The 22871-nt window shown below is 43.9% G+C and overlaps 1 protein-coding gene across 3 annotated transcripts in view; it reads left to right on the top strand.

The window, feature by feature from the left end:
* dclk2a (doublecortin-like kinase 2a) overlaps nt 1-22871 on the top strand; it is a 69136-nt gene that overhangs the window by 6335 nt on the left and 39930 nt on the right. For all 3 annotated transcript variants that reach the window (XR_005994819.2, XR_005994818.2, XM_041843296.2), the window contains exon 2: nt 417-772. Coding sequence is in view for 1 of the 3 variants with exons in the window: in XM_041843296.2 (XP_041699230.2) it covers nt 417-772 (356 nt within the window). In the remaining 2 variants the exon portion in view is untranslated. The remainder of the gene's footprint in view (nt 1-416; nt 773-22871) is intronic.

Below are 22871 nucleotides of genomic sequence, written 5' to 3'. Positions count from 1 at the left end.
AAAAGGAAAATACTTAGCTTTGGAGAGTGTCCAACGCGGCAGGCCGAGAGAGCTCGCAGAGAAACAGAGAAGGCTGGGTTACACTGACTGGCTGGCCTCAGTCTCAATGTGGCTTTTGTTTCCACTGGGGAACCTTAACTCTTTGTCATCCACAGTCGAGCCGACTGGAGTTACTCTCCGAGACGTGGCTAATTATCACTCATTTAGTCAACTGGAATTAATGGTTATCCATTGACAGTTGTAAGGTGGCATTCAGAGCTGGAAAATGCGATGGAGTTGATTTACTGTAGCTTCAATAACTCAATTGCTGAATCTGATGGTACCTTTTTATGAAATGTTGATTCCACGATTTTTATGAAAGGTATTTAAAAAAGAAACCTATATTCTAAGTAGCTCTCCCCTCTTCCTCCCTTTAGGTGAGAGCTACGTGTGTGCCTCTAACGAGCCCTACCGCCGGGTGGACTACACCAAGAACGTTAACCCCAACTGGTCAGTGGGCATCAAGGCAGGCCAGTCCCGCTCCCTGTCCTCCCTCAGCACCCTGGTAAAGGGCGAGCTGCAGCGTAGCGAGGCCAGCCTCGGCACCAGAGACTTCATCAAGCCCAAGCTGGTCACAGTCATCCGCAGCGGGGTCAAGCCCAGGAAGGCAGTGAGGATCCTGCTGAATAAGAAGACGGCCCACTCCTTCGAACAGGTGCTGACCGACATCACAGACGCCATCAAGCTGGACTCCGGGGCAGTCAAACGGCTCTACACACTGGAGGGAAAACAGGTAAGATGATAATAACTCTGTAAATGCAATAACATGGTTACTTACTATAGCACAGGGTCTCAACTCCAATCCTGAGGTATATGATATGGTTATTTAGCCATTTATTTCTCAAAAATGGTATTACAGACAGTTGTGTTCAGCATATGTTTCCCATTTAGGCATCAAAACCTCAACCTTGCTGTTGCAAGCATGAATAATGATACTTTAGGGACTGTCTATATTAGAGTATGTTGGGTTAAACCTAACGCTGCAAAGCTGCTCTGTGGATGGGAATGTAAATGCAAAACATGTGAGGTATCAGTACCAGATGCAGTGGCGACCCTTACCAGTTTTGAGCCCAACGTTTTTAGCTTGCCTGTTATGCATGTTATTTTGGCATTAATTTGTGTCACATATCAGTTTGCAAACCATGAAAAAAAAAGAAGAAACATCATTGAGTTAATAAAGCCGCATATAAACATGGTCTCTTTTTTGCTTTATTGAGGAAGGCAGCTCCAAAACGCAGGTGTTTCAGCCTAGCTAAGTGCTTTCTGTGGTGGCGGGGCAGCCGTGATTGGCTCAGTGTTCTGTCACTCATGGGGACACTATGTCACCTCCAAGTCTAAGGGTAGAGCTTGAAAATTCAAGCCCCTTGGGTGTTGCCATAGAGTTACATTAGAAGTGCCCATCCAAGAAGGCTCAAGGGCATTGGCCACAGATAAAATGACGTCAAATCACGTTATATCTACAGTAGCTTTGATTGGACTGATCATGTCAACATCATACTGTCAAAATCTTAGCTAGCAGTCATCATCATGAATCAAGTCGACAATCTACTGGCAAATCCTTTTTAATCCTTGTCATATGAAGATAAATAATGAAGAGAAATTATAGATAAAACGTATCGGTGCTCATCGGCCATTGGACATAAATATTACACAACAAGTTGGAAATCGCAAATTCAACAATGAGTGGTTTGGAAGGAATCAGTGGCTAACTGCAAGCATTGCAATCACTAGCTAACTGCAATCACTAGCCTGCTATTCAGTGGAGTGGCTGTGTGGTCCCAAGTCTGGGATTAAGGGTCTCTCTTCCAAGCTTAAAATGATAAACATTCAACATTGGCCATGCTGTCAATGAAGCATGATTTGTGCCGCGCTCAAAACAACTTTTAACTTGGAACTACGAAATCTGACTTCAATTAGTTCAAGACAACTGGGAATTCGGGAAAAACAAGCTCAGACTGGGAAAATACGTTTTGAACGGTCATCCAGCTCGGAATTGTAAATCCGGAACTCGGCCTCTCTCTAGAGCTACGACCTGAAGATCACTGACGTCATCATGATTCAACCTTGTTTTTTCCGAGTTCCCAGTTGTCTTGAAAGCACCATACATCCAGAGAATGCCAGACTTTGATGACAAAGTTTGATGACAGAATTTGCCCACGAAGGACCGCCGCGCCACCTTCCTGTTCAAGTGAGCACAGCACAACAAGGTGAGTCCAAAAATGTATTGTATGCTGGTGCATAAATGATGTAATATGCCAGGGAGATACAGTGGCTTGCGAACCTGGAATTAAAATGGATTTTGGGGGGGTTTGTATCATTTGATTTACACAACATGCCTACCAATTTGAAGATGCACAATATGTTTTATTGTGAAACAAACAAGAAATAAGACAAAAAAAAGAACTTGAGCATGCATAACTATTCACCCTCCAAAGTCAATACTTTGTAGAGCCACCGTTTGCAGCAATTACAGTTGCAAGTCTCTTGGGGGTATGTCTCTATAAGCTTGGCACATCTAGCCACTAAGGATTTTTGCCCATTCTTCAAGGCAAAACTGCTCCAGCTCCTTCAAGTTGGATGGGTTCCGCTGGTATACAGCAATCTTGGATTGAGGTCTGGGCTTTGACTAGGCCATTCCAAGACATTTAAATGTTTCCCCTTAAAACACTCAAGTGTTGCTTTCGCAGTATGCTTAGGGTCATTGTCCTGCTGGAAGGTGAACCTCCGTCCCAGTCTCAAATCTCTGGAAGACTGAAACAGGTTTCCCTCAAGAATTTCCCTGTATTTAGCGCCATCCATCATTCCTTCAATTCTGACCAGTTTCCCAGTCCCTGCCGATGGAAAAACATCCCCACAGCATGATGCTGCCACCACCATGCTTCACTGTGTTCTCAGGGTGATGAGAGGTGTTGGGTTTGCACCAGACATAGCATTTTCCTTGATGGCCAAAAAGCTCAATTTTAGTCTCATCTGACCAGAGTACCTTCTTCCATATGTTTGGGGAGTCTCCCACATGCCTTTTGGCGAACACCAAACGTGTTTGCTTATTTTTTTCTTAAAGCAATGGCTTTTTTCTGGCCACTCTTCCGTAAAGCCTAGCTCTGTGGAGTAGTATCTCCAACCCCATTCCTTCTAAACTCTCTGAATATAGACCTGGCAGAAAACACAGTTGACCCTTCTTTCCGGACAGATTCCCGGAGCCGGCGAGAATCTTCACGGACGGGCCAGAGAAGTGACTCATGAAAATAATGATCCCTATCCTCTCAGACAGTCAGGCCTGCTGGCCAGCCCAACATACTGAAGCCTCTACTCAGAGGAGGCTCTGTAACAGGAGGAGAGGCAGGGCCTGGATGTTCCTCTCTCTCTCTCTCTGACAGAGCAGACAGTTAATGTGTACAGTACAGTACACTTGCAGTATCCGCCCCTATTTGCTTTTGTTTGTGTCAATGAACCAGTCTTGCAGCACAGACTGAAATAAACGGCAGTATTGGACCAGAAATGGCTGACCAAGCTTGATTTTCAGACCCAGAGAGAGCATGTTTTAGGTACATTATCAGTGATTCACCATTTCAGTCCAATTCTGGCCGCATATTAATCAGCCATCCACAGAGAGTGAGAGATAGAACGACAGAGAGATAGAACGAGAGAGTGATGGAGGAAAAAGCGATGACTGAAAAGATCAGCCATCGTCTCTGTTGAGTCGATGGTCTCCCTTACTCCCTCTGGCACTCAACATCGCTGCTCTTTCAAACATTTCCAAGCATAGGCTACAGCATGATGGATATTTGGGAATGCCCCATTAGATATCCACCCCGTTATTAATTCTGTCCCATGTCTGTGACAGAAAGAGTACTGACTCTCTGTCTGTCTCTATCCCCTCACGGTTCACTTAAACAGATTGACTGTGCTGTGGGCTGGGACTTTATCATAAATGATGCTGCAATACAGCTGCAAGTTGACTGAAGGGTTTTCTCCATTTATCCGTCAACATTCAGTGTTGTCGGCACTAGACAGAGAGAGAGGAGGAATCCTGTTTGGTGTAGAGATGAAGCAGAGAGAGAAGGTGTGAGAGAAAGAGAGGGAGTGCCCTTCCTGCTCTGTCCTTGGGGACTGCTTAAGGCAGGCGACTCACCAGGGCTGTTTGGAATGCAATGCGGCGGGAGGGTTGACTGTGACGCGCACTGATGATGTCACAGGGGATTTGCCTGTAGAAGCTGGTGGTAAATCCAAACGAGAGCTGTAGGGCTGTCTGGAACGCAGACTGACTGTCCCTGGAATTTCATAGGGAAACCTCCTCTTTCCAAACCCCCTGTTTAAAAAAAATGAGCTGCCAGGCATATGAGCTGCCAGGCATATGCAAATGACAAGATTATGGTAATGCATGAATGAAAAGGCTTGGCTCCAACAATACCGTTGTTCTTGCTCACAGAGAATGTTAAGTGTTTTTGTCTGTAGCTTTCAGTTAGGTTACAGTCAGTTCTATAGCATTTTGTTATTATGCTGCTTTCAATTTGTTATGGCAGCGCTCCATTTGAAACTATGGGTTACTGCATATACTTATAGACTGGTTAGCTGACAACATCACAAATGATGCACATACTTCAATGGGGCAGAAGTCCGTGTGTTGTCCAGATAGCTAGCAACAATAACAAGAACCTGCCATGTGGGGAATCATAAGTGGCTAATTTCAATCTTGTTCTTGATACCATGTCTTGTTTTGGCTGATGTCACCTCTAGCTAACCAACAACTGTAACGATGTATTTCAGAGACAAGTGCTCATTGTGCACATTTATTTTTTCAATAAACATTGGAGACTAAATATAGTTTACATGTCAACAGTCTAAGCCAACACCGTCTGTTTTGCCCCGGAGTTGCGCAAGCGCCGGTTTTGTTGCTAAACAACCAACCTGTCTGTAACCATGACAACGATAGAAGAGTTGGCTACTGCACATACAGTATGGGACCCAGGCTAGCTCAAAGGACAGTACACAACCCTAACAGCAGGCCAGGCCTGTGGAGCTCTGAGGGATGGCTCATGTGCTTGAACACCATTTAAAATACCTGGCAGCCAATGACACTACAGCCATATCACCAACATGTATTGCATAATGAACGGAGCTTACAGTAACTCCTACCATCGTTGAGGGATAGGATGCAGACTCATCATTTAGAGTTTTAGCAGATCCATATTTCAGACGTAAGATGCTGTCATTTCTTGTTGTTGTTCATTATAAATAGATAAGACCCATATTGTTGCAGTCTCTCTGAGCTGTTTTGATGAGTTTGAGATGTTAACACACAGAGCATGGGTTGTTAATGATAAGGTCATTCTCCATTAGTTACTCAGACCATCTACTGTATGTTCACCTCCTGAGACGGATCGCTCTTGTCCTGCTTCCTGTCACATGCTCCAGTAATGATCCACTCCATCGGTTGATTTATATCACCATATTAACAGCCCTTTCAGTCCTGATAGAGGCCTGGTTGTGAATCCTCTGTTGCATGTTACAGCATATACCAGGACACCACATCCTACACGACTCCATCGAATGGGAACTCCAATAGAGCAGTTTTCTGTCATTGAGGAGGATCGATGGGGACTGTTTAAAAGCAGATTATCCCTGGAGGTTAATGGGGATGCATTCATGGCCCTATAGTTGAGTAACCGTGTCCTTTTGAGTCATTGAGGCGGATCCTAGGAAAGGCCTTCTATGTGTGTATCACAGGAGGTTGGTGGCACCTTAATTGGGGAGGACGGGTTTCGTGGTAATGGCTGGAGCGAAATAGGTGGAATGGTATCAAACGCATGGTTTCCATGCCATTCCATTCGCTCCATTCCAGCCATTATCATTAGCCGTCCTCCCCTCAACAGCCTCCACTGGTGTGTATCTAATCGGAGCTGGGAGCAAAACAGGATGTACACTCTCATGATGCTGTGTCATTCAAAACATGCATTCAAAATGGAGGTCAATGTAAGGGCATTATGGCTGTAAAAATTATACATTGAATTTCTTGTTTAAAGGACATTCATCCCAGCATGATCCCATACTTGTCCGTATAACCTTAAGTTTACAAGGGGACAGAAAGAAAAGTCATATAAATACTCAGACATTGACATTTGACAGCGATTGCACATGATGTTATTTGAAGTATCATATTTGCAATGCTCGGCTGAGAATTTCCACCCAACAGTTGTTGTCTCTGACCAGGCTGAGACCAAGAGTTAAATCAGTCCCTGCCACCTGCTCATGTGACCACCAGGCACCAGCCCCTCTCTGGCATGGGATTAGGGTATGGGATAGGGGAGGAGAGCATGGCAGATGTCCTCAACTCCCATTGGAGCAGACAGGAAACCGGCCAATGGCCTTGTCTCTCTCAGACCATACTGTGGCCTGCTGTCTACTGTAACTGTAGTCATGTCAACTCCTCTACATGTAAAACAATATCTCTGTACTGGTATGTACACTATTCAACTTCTCTGGTAGTGTTCTGTAGTAGTATTCTGTGGTAGTGTTCTGTGGGTTTTTTACTGGGATGCATGTAGTACACATGGTGAGTGGGTTTTTATCTACAGTGTTTTCGGACAATAATAGTAACTCTGATTGGCTTCTAAAGGCTATCAAAATTAGATTAGTCAATTTAGAGATTTAACTGCGGAAGCCTGAAACCTGACCCTTAGAGAACAGAGTTGGACTATAATGGATCCACTTCAATGACCGCCATTCAGTCAATGGAATTTGATTTGAACATACTGTATGTGTCCAATTCGATTTTTGAATGAAAATTATTCAGGTAACTACAAATATTACTCTGGTTTTCTGGTCATATTTTTAAGTTCATGCAATTTTGTAAAGTCATCAAAAACTCTTGTGTCTGAATAAATAAGCAATGCTTATACCTAGGATTTCTGATGTTAAATCTTTAGCAGTTAAATGGTTAACTACATAATCCACGGCCTGTTGCTTTTCCACTGCTCCTTGTCCAATCTGCCTGCCTACCAAGTGAACTCTCTACATTAGACTTGTCTGGATAATCTGACAGTTGACTCGCTCTCTCTCTTTCCCTCTCTCTGACAGAGCCTCTCTCCTCCAGCTAAGCTGCTTTTCACGCTCTGAGACGCTCCCCGTGCTCATGTCTCTAGACGGGCGTGTCTCCTGTGATTCCCTCTCCAGCAGGCTCTGGAGGGGGTTGTCTGTGTGTGTCTGTCTGTGTGTCTCCCATGGCTGTAACATGATGTCACTCACTATTACGTCTGATTTGTCCTTTGAAGGGTGAGATGGCCTTGAGAAGAGCCATTTCAGTGTGTCCTTTTTATCTCTGTATTACAGTAAAGTGGATGCTTTTGTTATTAGAGAGAAGAAGGGATTCTCTTTTCTCCTCAAGTGTTGGCTTATCATTTCGAATGTTAGTTTTCCCCTCAAATAATTACATTCAGTATATAATCCAAAGCATTGGCTTCTAAGTCTTCAACGCTATCACACTGTTTTGGCTGTGTAAGAACTTCATAAATCCTTCAAATGAGAGCCTTTTACGGTTAGCATAGCCGCTAGCGTATTAGAACCCAAAGCCCCAGAGAGGGGTCTCAGAAAGCCCATCAAATGCCTCACCCTTGGGCTTAGCAGCCAGCACTAACAAGCTACCAGCGCTAAGACATGAAGGACGGCCCCACGACTACACCCTAGCCCGGCCTGCCATCTGCTCCTCCTCCAAACAATCAAATCATTGGTCCCAGGCAATATCTGTGTCTGTAGGGGTCTGCTAACCAACACCCCACCCCCCAGACATCCTCCCCTAGCTCCCCTACCAGGGCCCTGATCATCACCGGATAATTAGACATATCACTTGAGGGAGTGTGTGTGTGCTCGCGTATGTGTGTGTAGGAGGTTAAAGTGCAGCTGTCAGGTGTGTGTGTGTACTCTCCATTTGTAAACACAATGCGCTCTCAGTCCAGCTCTCTCTTGCTAAGCCACTAGTCTGGATGAATGTTAATTGATATCCCTATATCAGGGCCAACTGAATCAGCTGCTGCTTTGAGAGAGAAACTTCTCTCTGTTTTACATCTCAAAGCCATGTGGAGAAAGAAAGAATAGGAGTTCTATGGCAGGAAATGGGATTGAAGAAAGAGAACGTGCCAGCTGTCCTGTAAACATTGTAGAGTGAAATATTTTGTTTATTCACGCTTAATTTCACTGACATTTGGCTTCTGGAGGAAAATAGATAGATAGTAGATAGATGCTGTAGGAGCTACAGTATAGTGCAGTCCACTGCAGGTGCTGATTTGATCATCGACGTCCCCCCTTGTGGGATTGTAAGATAGCATGCATGTGTACACACACACACACCTTCTGGACAGCCAATGTATTTGACCTGGCTGCTGTAGCCATAGTAACTTCACAACCGTTTCACAGCGTATGAGCAGCACATGGTTCTATTATCCCTGCAGTCAGCTACCGTTGGTAATATCGCTGGCTATATTATTTACATTTACATTTTAGTCATTTAGCAGACGCTCTTATCCAGAGCGACTTACAGTTAGTGAGTGCATACATTTTGTCATACTGGCCCCCTGTGGGATTTATGGCCTCAGTGTATCATTATCACAGTGAATGGCTGCCAGTACTATTATGATGGACCATTATGATGGACCTGACTACATCATCAGAATTTTATGAGCACAGATGAGGATCCGGCCAAGGCCAAGCGATGAGAGCACAGGAAGGGAGGGAAGGAAGGGAGAGGGGGATAAGGAGAGAGGGGGAGGGGGGAGGTAAAGAGTCTCTCCCCTACCCCCAACCTAGTCAGCCTGCAGCATCACCACTCCAGATCCACTCAGACCCTCTTTTCCACTTCCTATACATCTACTGAGTGTATAAAACATTAGGAACCCCTTCCTAATATTGAGTTGCACCCCCTTTTGCCCTCAGAACATCCTCAATTCGTCGGGGCATGGACTCTACAAGGTGTCGAAAACGTTCCACAGGGATGCTGGGCCATGTTGACTCCAATGCTTCCCACGGCTGTGTCAAGTTGGCTGGATGTCCTTTGGGTGGTGGACCATTCTTGATACACACGGGAAACTGTTATACATGAAAAACCCAGCAGTGTTGCAGTTCTTGACACAAACCGGTGCGCCTGGCACCTAATACCATACCCCGTTCAAAGGCACTTCAATATTTTGTCTTGCCCATTCACGCTCTGAATGGCACACATACACAATCCATGTCTCAATTGTCTCAAGGCTTTAAAATCCTTCTTTAACCTGTCTCCTCCCCTTCTTCTACACTGATTGAAGTGGATTTAACAAGTAACATCAATAAGGGATCATAGCTTTCACCTGGATTCACCTTAGGTCAGCCATAGTAGTACGGCGCAAATTGGGGTTAAGTGCCTTACTCAAGAGCACGTCGACATATACCTCCCCCTCCTGTGGCTTATCTTGTTCCTCCTTCTCCTCCTCCACTTCTCCCGTCTCCTCCCCCTCTTTTAAGGTTCCCCACTGAGCAAAGCAACCGACAGCCAATTCAGTTCTACCAAGATTTGAGAATTCCATTTCCCACTTTCCCCCCTCAGAATTAACCTTTACCCTTAAATAAATGTAATAATGTAAATACATGTTAGGCCTGGGAATATGATGAGTATGATCAATCTGTGGATGATATAGACAGTGATTACATATTAGATAAATACATGGAGGATAGGGAGGTCATCTCCACAGAAGGTGACCTTTAGGCCCCAATCTCCCCATGTGCTGGTTTGCTCGTTTAGAGCAAGCCTTTTCATTCCCCTTATCCTTACAGTAAGTGGAACTGAAGGGAATACAACATGCACACTGTGTGTGTGTGTGTGTGTGTGTGTGTGTGTGTGTGTGTGTGTGTGCACCCGTGCACCCGTGCGTGACACAGACACATCCAGCTAGCCTACGTGGAGCTCTTATAAAGAGGTAGACATTTTTGTTTTCTCAGGGGAAATCTTCTAAGTGGGAATAGAGAGAAAATCCCAACAGCGTTTCAAAATGATGCAAGGTATGATAGCGCACCAATACAGTCTACTGTAGCAGGTAATAGTTTTCCCCCTGGGAGAAGCAGAGTGGGAATGGAACTATCATATAGTCTGTAAAAGATGGCTGGTTTCCATGGCTCGTATGTTTCCCATTCCTTTCATTCAATTAGTCATATCCACTATTCCACTTTGACTAAAGACAGGCTAAGGTTGCACTCCGTGACTTTGATCTACAGTCATTCCAAACAAATAATAATTTGTTTCATTGTAAATGGTCTACTGTCAGTTGCCATAGTTGTGTGTGTATTCCATTGAAGCCTCTGTGTTTTCTGAATGCATTGGTAATCAGTGTCCTTAGGCCATGGTTTCTTTGTCATTGGAGAAGGCTTTCCTCCTCACCCCTCTTGACCCCTCCTCACCCCTCCTCACCTTCTTCACCCCTCCTCACCTTCTTCACCCCTCCTCACCTTCTTCACCCCTCCTCACCTTCTTCACCCCTCCTCACCCCACACCCTCGGATGTCAATGGTAGCCCATAGTAACCTGCCTGTCTCTCCTCATCTATTTTGTGACGTTTCTGTTCATTTTGGACTTCGTTGGCCAACGTCTACACCCCTTCGTCGTGATTGGTCAACAGTATGGATTTTTCAATAAAGTCTTTGTTGTCATTTAACGAGAGATGAGTCATTTTCATGCACATTCTTTCATTGAGAAACGCGACTAAGATCTCCTCGGCAAAAAGTCTAAATGAATGACAGATTTCTTGCGTTATCTTAGATTAATTCTGATTTTTGAGGAAGTGTATACCGGCTACGGCGTTTTAAAATGGACGAACAGTACTATTTTTCTTGTTTTTCAAGGGAGTATGCGAGCACACTCGTTCGGTTCGCCTATCCGAGTTGGGCTAGGCGCCAGCCGAACTGAAGCATGCTGACGCCTTGACATAGACTGTGCAGATGTATATGTAGCTCTTTGCAATCCACATTGTAAACTCATTCTCCAAACATCCTCTGCCTATATGTCAGGGAAAATTGTAAAAAGAAAGCAATCGAAATGCCACGGTCTTTCACGATCCAACTATTTCAGTGTGTGTTGTCATCAGGATGACATTTCGTTCATTATCCTGAGGGGAACGGTACACAGGCCTGCCCTGTTAGGACTGCTGAGAGGATTAGGCTGAAATGGCCTGCCCGCTCAACCCTTTAACCAGGCCTAGTGAATAGAGATGGAATACCTACAGAATCCATTAGGAAGGGGACTAGATATAGGAGCCATTATGAAGGGGACTAGATACAGGAGCCATTATGAAGGGGACTAGATACAAGTGCCATTATGAAGGGGACTAGATACAGGAGCCATTATGAAGGGGACTAGATACAAGAGCCATTATGAAGGGGACTAGGAGCCTAACCATTATCATGGGGCAGGAAGGAAGGAAGTCCTGACTGAATGATAGTTAATTAGATCAACGTTGTGCGTATTTCATTTTTGAGATGGATGGACATCTCTCTGGGAACATAATGTAGGATAGCTGGGCCCGGGATGCTAGTCCTACGGTTTTATGTTTACATGTATGTAGGCCTAGCTGCATAGTAAACAGTTGTGTTGATGTCATTGATCATGTATTCAAAACATGGCATCAGGTATACTGAAGAGTAGAGCTCCACTTTCCAAATTAATCTAAATTACCTTTATTTGCCAAATACATTTACACAGAAGGAATTTGCCTTAGTGAGAAGGTACTGCCAGCAGTAGACCGTATCCAAACAGAATACAGTCCACATTGACATCATACAGAATATGCAATATGGGAACAGTAAACATCAAACTCTGAATATACCTTTTACAGAGGGAATATATCTATATAAGCAGAGGGAAGGAGGCTGCCATGGCTAATATACAGAGTATATACAGTGCTGTGCAGAGGTGGACGTCCATAGTGCAAATGCAGTATAGTGCAGATTTGTATTAGAGGTTATTGATGAGTAGGTGCAGTAACCGGCTCAATGCAAAGTCACTTAATCCATATGAGCCCAATGGCCGGTTGATGAGGCCACTGTTGGAATGGCTACAGACTCCATATTTATCTCATTGGGTTGGGTCTCCTTCATTCATCCTCTATAGCTAATGAAATGGATGGGTCTGGTTACAGCACTTCCCACTGGGCAAAAACTGGTTGAATCAACATTGTTTCCAACCCCCAAATTAAATGTGATGATGTTGAATCAACATGGAAAACTGATTGGATTTGAAAAAATTAATCAACGTAAGGGAATTTCACATTTCTTTCACCCATTTTTAACCTAAATCCAATGACATGGTGACATTTTTTGTGGATTTCACGTTGAATTCACTTTAATTGACAACGTACCAGCGTACCAGTCTAGACGGAAAGAGGCAAAAATGTATGCATGTGTGTGTGTTTGCATGTGCGTGTTCAGATAGCATGGGGAAAGCTGTTTTTGAGTGCCCTTCGGCGGGCATGGATTAGCAAGAATGAAAAGGCTGAATCACTTTCAGCCTGTTGGTGCAAACCATCACAAAGCCCCCACGTGGAGCTGATCCGAGATCAGACAATGGGGCCCCTCGCGGAGCTATGGATCCCCACGCGGAGCTGCATGCCTTAGGGAGTAGGGCTGTGGTCCTCTGCATGGAGCTGCACCGTCCGTGATACAGCATGGCATCACCTCACATGATACGCTCTTAACCATGGTGACCTTATGACCTCAATACTGAGGGATGTTTTAGTGCAACAAAGATCTGTTTGGAAATCGCTCCGCCATTTCCTGGTTGCTAAAATTCTAATAGTTCGCCTAATTTCAGTTTATGTGACAAAACAAGCAAGTATAGTGTAGAGAATCATCTAAACCGTTGTGAAATATATTTTCCATAACCAAAAATATTGTATTTTCAGCTTTTTTAAGCTGGTGTACAAAACCGAAAGTAAAAGACGCAAAAATGAAACTTATGAACGGGAAGCGTATAACAGATCTACCGCTTCTTAGACTTGCTTTCAATGACAATGGCAGATCTATAACACACATTTCTATGTGAATTTGAGTGGGGAAAAAAGTGACATATTGCAGCGTTAACTGGAAGATACTGTACTGTTCATCAAATTATTGTAAGATGATGTTTAGATAAAGATAAAAATAGAGGTTATTAGAAAGCATGGCCTCGGACTTGGAGTGGATCTTTCATACTGGAATTCATTGTCCATTTCTACACTTTCTAGTCGTCTGTTTAATTGGTATTGATGAGGATGACGTCTTGTCGTTTCTGATGTTTCTTCTTGCCGTTGGTGGAGATGGTGTTTGATGTTAGATAGGGATTAGTTGAGGGGAACCCCCCTTCACCCCTCCCCTTGTCGCTAGAGGGTACAGACACACACACACACACACACCCCCTGTTTGTTAGGCAGTTGTTTTTAGGACAGAGTGTGGATTAGAGAGCAGAGCACCATTTAGATCAACAGCCATCTAGGAATGTGTATTTGACAATAAACATAATTTTTTTCTGGACTCATTAGTATACAGCACCATCTGACAAACAGTGGGTTAAATATTCCCACCTTCAGTATTGTAGAAGTGAAATGCACCATAGATACAGTACAGCATGCCACCATGATACCCAAATTCAATTGGGTGGTGAGTTTATGATAATTCTGGAGAGTGAATGATAGGAAATGGAAAGTGTGATGGGATTACAGCACTGAGTAAATGTGTGCTCCTGTGAAGGATAGTATCGATATGAATCAGAGTGTGGAGACCACAAACGGCCAACATAATTGGCATCATGTGGAGACGGCGTGCCTGGTGGCAGTGCCCACTACGGGGAGAATAAATAACCCTTCACCCCTGGCAGATGGCACACAGACCCTGCCAGAGATAGATACAAAGACCACCAGCATTCCTGTTAAAGCGACAAAACAAAGCCGCTGTTTTCTCTCCAGCACTGGCATCATGATCAACCAGACAGTGTACAACAGACAAACCAAAAAGCAGGCAGGCGGTGGACGGAGCGAGCCGGAGAGCAAGAGAGCACGTGGCTAACGGCCGGCCCAAAACGTGCAACAGTCCTCTGGCGGTTGGGGGAGCCCATTGTTTGACTGTGATGTCATTGTCAACACCATGTTTTGTTTTTGTTTGTCCAGCCGGACAAGCCCGGGGCTGGGGGCCATTCTTATCAACAGCACTGTGAAGCTGACTGTGTTGGTGTTTCCACTGTAGCGGCTCTGGGATAATTTACTCTCTGAAATGACTAAACAGTTGATCTGGGCCCGTATTCAAAAAGAGTTTCAAAGTAGTGCTGATTTAGGATCAGGTCCCGCCTGTCCATTTAATCTTATTTAAAACGGATCCTGTAGCAGCAATCCTACTCTTGTGAATATAGGCCCAGAGCCCAGCCCACACACTGTTTTGATTTAATCACATAATCATATTCACATACTGCTCTCAGTACATTACCCTAATAGAATGGTTAATATCACAAAGGATTATGTCTTGTACATAGATATGAATGGGCATAACATCCAAAACAGATGTAATTGTGTCATGCTAATGTTAGTGGCCCGCATGCAAGCCTGTTTTACATTGAGTGTGGCAGAGCCTGTCAGCTGGACTGGAGAGGGTGGTGATGTTTAGGTGACCAGACAGACAGTGTTGTCCAGTGTGTTTCTACAGTATTTGATAGCGGAAGCAGTATTGTCAGACTTCACCCACACGGGACACAGATCTCTTTGTGGAGGCTAGAACAGAGGCTTATTCAACAAGGTTCAACATTACACAACGTACAAATTAGAAATGTGTTGTAGAGTACACAGAAAATAGAGAATCATGTTATCTCTATAAATCCTATTTCCGTCTACGTTTTGTAATGTTGTACCACTGAGTAGAGTAAACCCCTGGGTTCCATCATTAGCCTATGCTAGTGGGAGGAGAGGGGGAGTGGAGGAAAGGGGGAGTGGAAGAGAGGCAGCAGGGAGGCTCAGTGGGGGGTGGGGATCCTGGAGGAGGTGAGGAACAGAGGAACGGAACACGACTCAGGCGTGGGTCAAATCTGAGATTCAAGAATGACACTTGAGACTGATAGACTGAAAGTACATGGGATTAAGAATGTTTTACTGTGTTACTGAGAGGGTAGGGTAGCTGCAGGGTAGTAGTACTGCATCTGTATGCGTATTTTATATTGTAAATGTATAATTTCATGCTTTTGTTTTATTTACTGTATTATGAAATGCTTCTCTCATATCGGTGAAGCCAGAATCCCCCCTCACCTCTGCATTTCAGGAAGTATCAATTATTAACACAGCAATATTCTCCACTACAACATCCAGCCAGCTAACCTCTCCCTCTCTCTGCAGGGGATGGGGGTGACTGTGTGCAGTCCAGGGGGACTGAGTGCAGATCAATCGGTACAGAGTGTGCAGGAAGGGGTTTTCATTTTGCATGCTGCAGCACTAGCCTCAGCCCCGCAGCTTCTCCTCTCTTCTCCCCTTAAAACTCAGTGCACTGCAGCTAGTATAGACTCAGACTGCTATAGGGGGTGTACTGTATTACGGTATAGGATCAGAGGGTTACTGTATTACGGTATAGGATCAGAGGGTTACTGTATTACGGTATAGGATCAGAGGGTTACTGTATTACGGTATAGGATCAGAGGGTTACTGTATTACGGTATAGGATCAGAGGGTTACTGTATTACGGTATAGGATCAGAGGGTTACTGTATTACGGTATAGGATCAGAGGGTTACTGTATTACGGTATAGGATCAGAGGGTTACTGTATTACGGTATAGGATCAGAGGGTTACTGTATTACAGTATAGGATCAGAGGGTTACTGTATTACGGTATAGGATCAGAGGGTTACTGTATTACGGTATAGGATCAGAGGGTTACTGTATTACAGTATAGGATCAGAGGGTTACTGTATAACGGTATAGGATCAGAGGGTTACTGTATTACGGTATAGGATCAGAGGGTTACTGTATTACGGTATAGGATCAGAGGGTTACTGTATAACGGTATAGGATCAGAGGGTTACTGTATAACGGTATAGGATCAGAGGGTTACTGTATTACGGTATAGGATCAGAGGGTTACTGTATTACGGTATAGGATCAGAGGGTTACTGTATAACGGTATAGGATCAGAGGGTTACTGTATTACAGTATAGGATCAGAGGGTTACTGTATTACGGTATAGGATCAGAGGGTTTCTGTATTACAGTATAGGATCAGAGGGTTACTGTATTACAGTATAGGATCAGAGGGTTACTGTATTACGGTATAGGATCAGAGGGTTACTGTATTACAGTATAGGATCAGAGGGTTACTGTATTACAGTATAGGATCAGAGGGTTACTGTATTACGGTATAGGATCAGAGGGTTACTGTATTACGGTATAGGATCAGAGGGTTACTGTATTACAGTATAGGATCAGAGGGTTACTGTATTACGGTATAGGATCAGAGGGTTACTGTATTACGGTATAGGATCATAGGGGGTGTACTGTATTACGGTATAGGATCAGAGGGTTACTGTATTACAGTATAGGATCAGAGGGTTACTGTATTACGGTATAGGATCATAGGGGGTGTACTGTATTACGGTATAGGATCATAGGGGGTGTACTGTATTACAGTATAGGATCATAGGGGGTGTACTGTATTACGGTATAGGATCATAGGGGGTGTACTGTATTACGGTATAGGATCATAGGGGGTGTACTGTATTACGGTATAGGATCATAGGGGGTGTACTGTATTACGGTATAGGATCATAGGGGGTGTACTGTATTACGGTATAGGATCATAGGGGGTGTACTGTATTACGGTATAGGATCATAGGGGGTGTACTGTATTACGGTATAGGATCATGGGGGTGTACTGTATTACGGTATAGGATCATAGGGGGTGTACTGTATTACGGTATAGGATCATAGGGGGTGTACTGTATTACGGTATAGGATCATAGGGGGTGTACTGTATTACGGTATAGGATCATAGGGGGGTGTACTGTATTACGGTATAGGATCATAGGGGTGTACTGTATTACGGTATAGGATCAGGGGGTGTACTGTATTACAGTATAGGATCAGAGGGTTACTGTATTACGGTATAGGATCATAGGGGGGTGTACTGTATTACGGTATAGGATCAGAGGGGGTGTACTGTATTACGGTATAGGATCATAGGGGGTGTACTGTATTACGGTATAGGATCATAGGGGGTGTACTGTATTACGGTATAGGATCATAGGGGGTGTACTGTATTACGGTATAGGATCATAGGGGGGTGTACTGTATTACGGTATAGGATCATAGGGGGTGTACTGTATTACGGTATAGGATCATAGGGGGTGTACTGTATTACGGTATAGGATCATAGGGGGTGTACTGTATTACGGTATAGGATCATAGGGGGGTGTACTGTATTACGGTATAGGATCATAGGGGGTGTACTGTATTACGGTATAGGATCATAGGGGGTGTACTGTATTACGGTATAGGATCATAGGGGGTGTACTGTATTATGGTATAGGATCATAGGGGGTGTACTGTATTACGGTATAGGATCATAGGGGGTGTACTGTATTACGGTATAGGATCATAGGGGGTGTACTGTATTACGGTATAGGATCATAGGGGGTGTACTGTATTACGGTATAGGATCATAGGGGGTGTACTGTATTACGGTATAGGATCATAGGGGGTGTACTGTATTACAGTATAGGATCAGAGGGTTACTGTATTACGGTATAGGATCAGAGGGTTACTGTATTACAGTATAGGATCAGAGGGTTACTGTATTACAGTATAGGATCAGAGGGTTACTGTATTACGGTATAGGATCAGAGGGTTACTGTATTACGGTATAGGATCAGAGGGTTACTGTATTACAGTATAGGATCAGAGGGTTACTGTATTACGGTATAGGATCAGAGGGTTACTGTATTACGGTATAGGATCATAGGGGGTGTACTGTATTACGGTATAGGATCAGAGGGTTACTGTATTACAGTATAGGATCAGAGGGTTACTGTATTACGGTATAGGATCATAGGGGGTGTACTGTATTACGGTATAGGATCATAGGGGGTGTACTGTATTACAGTATAGGATCATAGGGGGTGTACTGTATTACGGTATAGGATCATAGGGGGTGTACTGTATTACGGTATAGGATCATAGGGGGTGTACTGTATTACGGTATAGGATCATAGGGGGTGTACTGTATTACGGTATAGGATCATAGGGGGTGTACTGTATTACGGTATAGGATCATAGGGGGTGTACTGTATTACGGTATAGGATCATAGGGGGTGTACTGTATTACGGTATAGGATCATAGGGGGGTGTACTGTATTACGGTATAGGATCATAGGGGGTGTACTGTATTACGGTATAGGATCATAGGGGGTGTACTGTATTACGGTATAGGATCATAGGGGTGTACTGTATTACGGTATAGGATCATAGGGGGTGTACTGTATTACGGTATAGGATCATAGGGGGTGTACTGTATTACGGTATAGGATCATAGGGGGTGTACTGTATTACGGTATAGGATCAGGGTGTACTGTATTACAGTATAGGATCAGAGGGTTACTGTATTACGGTATAGGATCATAGGGGTGTACTGTATTACGGTATAGGATCAGAGGGTTACTGTATTACAGTATAGGATCAGAGGGGTTACTGTATTACGGTATAGGATCATAGGGGTGTACTGTATTACGGTATAGGATCATAGGGGGTGTACTGTATTACAGTATAGGATCATAGGGGGTGTACTGTATTACGGTATAGGATCATAGGGGGTGTACTGTATTACGGTATAGGATCATAGGGGGTGTACTGTATTACAGTATAGGATCATAGGGGGGTGTACTGTATTACGGTATAGGATCATAGGGGGGTGTACTGTATTACGGTATAGGATCATAGGGGGTGTACTTTATTACGGTATAGGATCATAGGGGGTGTACTGTATTACGGTATAGGATCATGGGGGTGTACTGTATTACGGTATAGGATCATAGGGGGTGTACTGTATTACGGTATAGGATCATAGGGGGTGTACTGTATTACGGTATAGGATCATAGGGGGTGTACTGTATTACGGTATAGGATCATAGGGGGTGTACTGTATTACGGTATAGGATCATAGGGGGTGTACTGTATTACGGTATAGGATCATAGGGGGTGTACTGTATTACGGTATAGGATCATAGGGGGTGTACTGTATTACGGTATAGGATCATAGGGGGTGTACTGTATTACGGTATAGGATCATAGGGGGGTGTACTGTATTACGGTATAGGATCATAGGGGGTGTACTGTATTACGGTATAGGATCATAGGGGGTGTACTGTATTACGGTATAGGATCATAGGGGGTGTACTGTATTACGGTATAGGATCATAGGGGGTGTACTGTATTACGGTATAGGATCATAGGGGGTGTACTGTATTACGGTATAGGATCATAGGGGGTGTACTGTATTACGGTATAGGATCATAGGAGGTGTACTGTATTACGGTATAGGATCATAGGGGGTGTACTGTATTACGGTATAGGATCATAGGGGGTGTACTGTATTACGGTATAGGATCATAGGGGGTGTACTGTATTACGGTATAGGATCATAGGGGGTGTACTGTATTACGGTATAGGATCATAGGGGGTGTACTGTATTACGGTATAGGATCATAAGGGGTGTACTGTATTACGGTATAGGATCATAGGGGGTATACTGTATTACGGTATAGGATCATAGGGGGTGTACTGTATTACGGTATAGGATCATAGGGGGTGTACTGTATTACGGTATAGGATCATAGGGGGTACTGTATTACGGTATAGGATCATAGGGGGTGTACTGTATACGGTATAGGATCATAGGGGGTGTACTGTATTACGGTATAGGATCATAGGGGGTGTACTGTATTGCGGTATAGGATCATAGGGGGTGTACTGTATTACGGTATAGGATCATAGGGGGTGTACTGTATTACGGTATAGGATCATAGGCGTGTACTGTATTACGGTATAGGATCATAGAGGGTGTACTGTATTACGGTATAGGATCATAGGGGGTGTACTGTATTACGGTATAGGATCATAGGGGGTGTACTGTATTACGGTATAGGATCATAGGGGGTGTACTGTATTACGGCATAGGATCATAGGGGGTGTACTGTATTACGGTATAGGATCATAGGGGGTGTACTGTATTACGGTATAGGATCATAGGGGGTGTACTGTATTACGGTATAGGATCAGAGGTTACTGTATTACAGTATAGGATCAGAGGGTTACTGTATTACGGTATAGGATCATAGGGGGTGTACAGTGATCCCTCGCCACTTCGCGGTTCACTTATCGCGGATTCGCTATTTCGCGGATTTTCATAATGCATTTTTTTTTTTTTGGTGCATTGTGCTCTGCATTCTGATTCGCTAAAAAACTCACTCCCGCTTCTTGTATCAAAACATGCTACGAATTGTGCTATCATTTTGTCGTCTCGCGCAGTTATGTGTACGTACATAAAACAGCTTGGCAAATTTACATTAAGTTGGCCAAATTATCTTGTAATTTCGAACATCTCCTAATGAAATGGGACCCTTTGATGAGCCGTTCGTTACAGTTCTCCAACGTAATCGATGGTGGCATGTCGGTGTACAAGGATCTTTTGCAAAGAAGAAAAAGAGCGACAACAGCTGCCTATCACTATGTTCTTCTCCCGAACAAACACACCTGCACCGCGGGCTTCAGAAGAAGAGAACACTGCAGAGCGCAGTCAGCGATGCAGCGGCCCAGTCTGAAGAGCAGTGAAACGGCCTACACGTGAGTCACTGTATTTGTATACATGTAATAGTTGCTAATTGTAAAAAAAAAAAAGTTTTCTATTTCGTGGATTTCACTTATCGCGGGTCATTTTCGAACGTAACTCCCCACGATAAACGAGGATTACTGTACTGTATTACGGTATAGGATCAGAGGGTTACTGTATTACAGTATAGGTTCAGAGGGTTACTGTATTACGGTATAGGATCATAGGGGGTGTACTGTATTACGGTATAGGATCATAGGGGGTGTACTGTATTACAGTATAGGATCATAGGGGGTGTACTGTATTACGGTATAGGATCATAGGGGGTGTACTGTATTACGGTATAGGATCATAGGGGGTGTACTTTATTACGGTATAGGATCATAGGGGGTGTACTGTATTACGGTATAGGATCATGGGGGTGTACTGTATTACGGTATAGGATCATAGGGGGTGTACTGTATTACAGTATAGGATCATAGGGGGTGTACTGTATTACGGTATAGGATCATAGGGGGTGTACTGTATTACGGTATAGGATCATAGGGGGTGTACTGTATTACGTGTATAGGATCATAGGGGGTGTACTGTATTACGGTATAGGATCATAGGGGGTGTACTGTATTACGGTATAGGATCATAGGGGGTGTACTGTATTACGGTATAGGATCATAGGGGGTGTACTGTATTACGGTATAGGATCATAGGGGGTGTACTGTATTACGGTATAGGATCATAGGGGGTGTACTGTATTACGGTATAGGATCATGGGGGGTGTACTGTATTACGGTATAGGATCATGGGGGGTGTACTGTATTACGGTATAGGATCATAGGGGGTGTACTGTATTACGGTATAGGATCATAGGGGGTGTACTGTATTACGGTATAGGATCATAGGGGGTGTACTGTATTACGGTATAGGATCATAGGGGGTGTACTGTATTATGGTATAGGATCATAGGGGGTGTACTGTATTACGGTATAGGATCATAGGGGGTGTACTGTATTACGGTATAGGATCATAGGGGGTGTACTGTATTACGGTATAGGATCATAGGGGGGTGTACTGTATTACGGTATAGGATCATAGGGGGTGTACTGTATTACGGTATAGGATCATAGGGGGTGTACTGTATTACAGTATAGGATCAGAGGGTTACTGTATTACGGTATAGGATCAGAGGGGTTACTGTATTACGGTATAGGATCAGAGGGTTACTGTATTACAGTATAGGATCAGAGGGTTACTGTATTACGGTATAGGATCAGAGGGGGTGTACTGTATTACGGTATAGGATCAGAGGGTTACTGTATTACAGTATAGGATCAGAGGGTTACTGTATTACGGTATAGGATCAGAGGGTTACTGTATTACGGTATAGGATCATAGGGGGTGTACTGTATTACGGTATAGGATCAGAGGGTTACTGTATTACGGTATAGGATCAGAGGGTTACTGTATTACGGTATAGGATCATAGGGGGTGTACTGTATTACGGTATAGGATCATAGGGGGGTGTACTGTATTACGGTATAGGATCATAGGGGGGTGTACTGTATTACGGTATAGGATCATAGGGGGTGTACTGTATTACGGTATAGGATCATAGGGTGTACTGTATTACGGTATAGGATCATAGGGGGTGTACTGTAATACGGTATAGGATCATAGGGGGTGTACTGTATTACGGTATAGGATCATAGGGGGTGTACTGTATTACGGTATAGGATCATAGGGGGTGTACTGTATTACGGTATAGGATCATGGGGGTGTACTGTATTACGGTATAGGATCATAGGGGGTGTACTGTATTACGGTATAGGATCATAGGGGGTGTACTGTATTACGGTATAGGATCATAGGGGGTGTACTGTATTACGGTATAGGATCAGGGGGTGTACTGTATTACAGTATAGGATCAGAGGGTTACTGTATTACGGTATAGGATCATAGGGGGTGTACTGTATTACGGTATAGGATCAGAGGGTTACTGTAT

The sequence above is a fragment of the Coregonus clupeaformis genome, chromosome 3 (genome assembly GCF_020615455.1).
Source record: "Coregonus clupeaformis isolate EN_2021a chromosome 3, ASM2061545v1, whole genome shotgun sequence".
Classification (NCBI taxonomy): domain Eukaryota; kingdom Metazoa; phylum Chordata; class Actinopteri; order Salmoniformes; family Salmonidae; genus Coregonus; species Coregonus clupeaformis.
The sequence above is the reverse complement of the archived record's forward strand: the minus strand, read 5'-3'. Positions and strand labels throughout refer to the sequence as shown.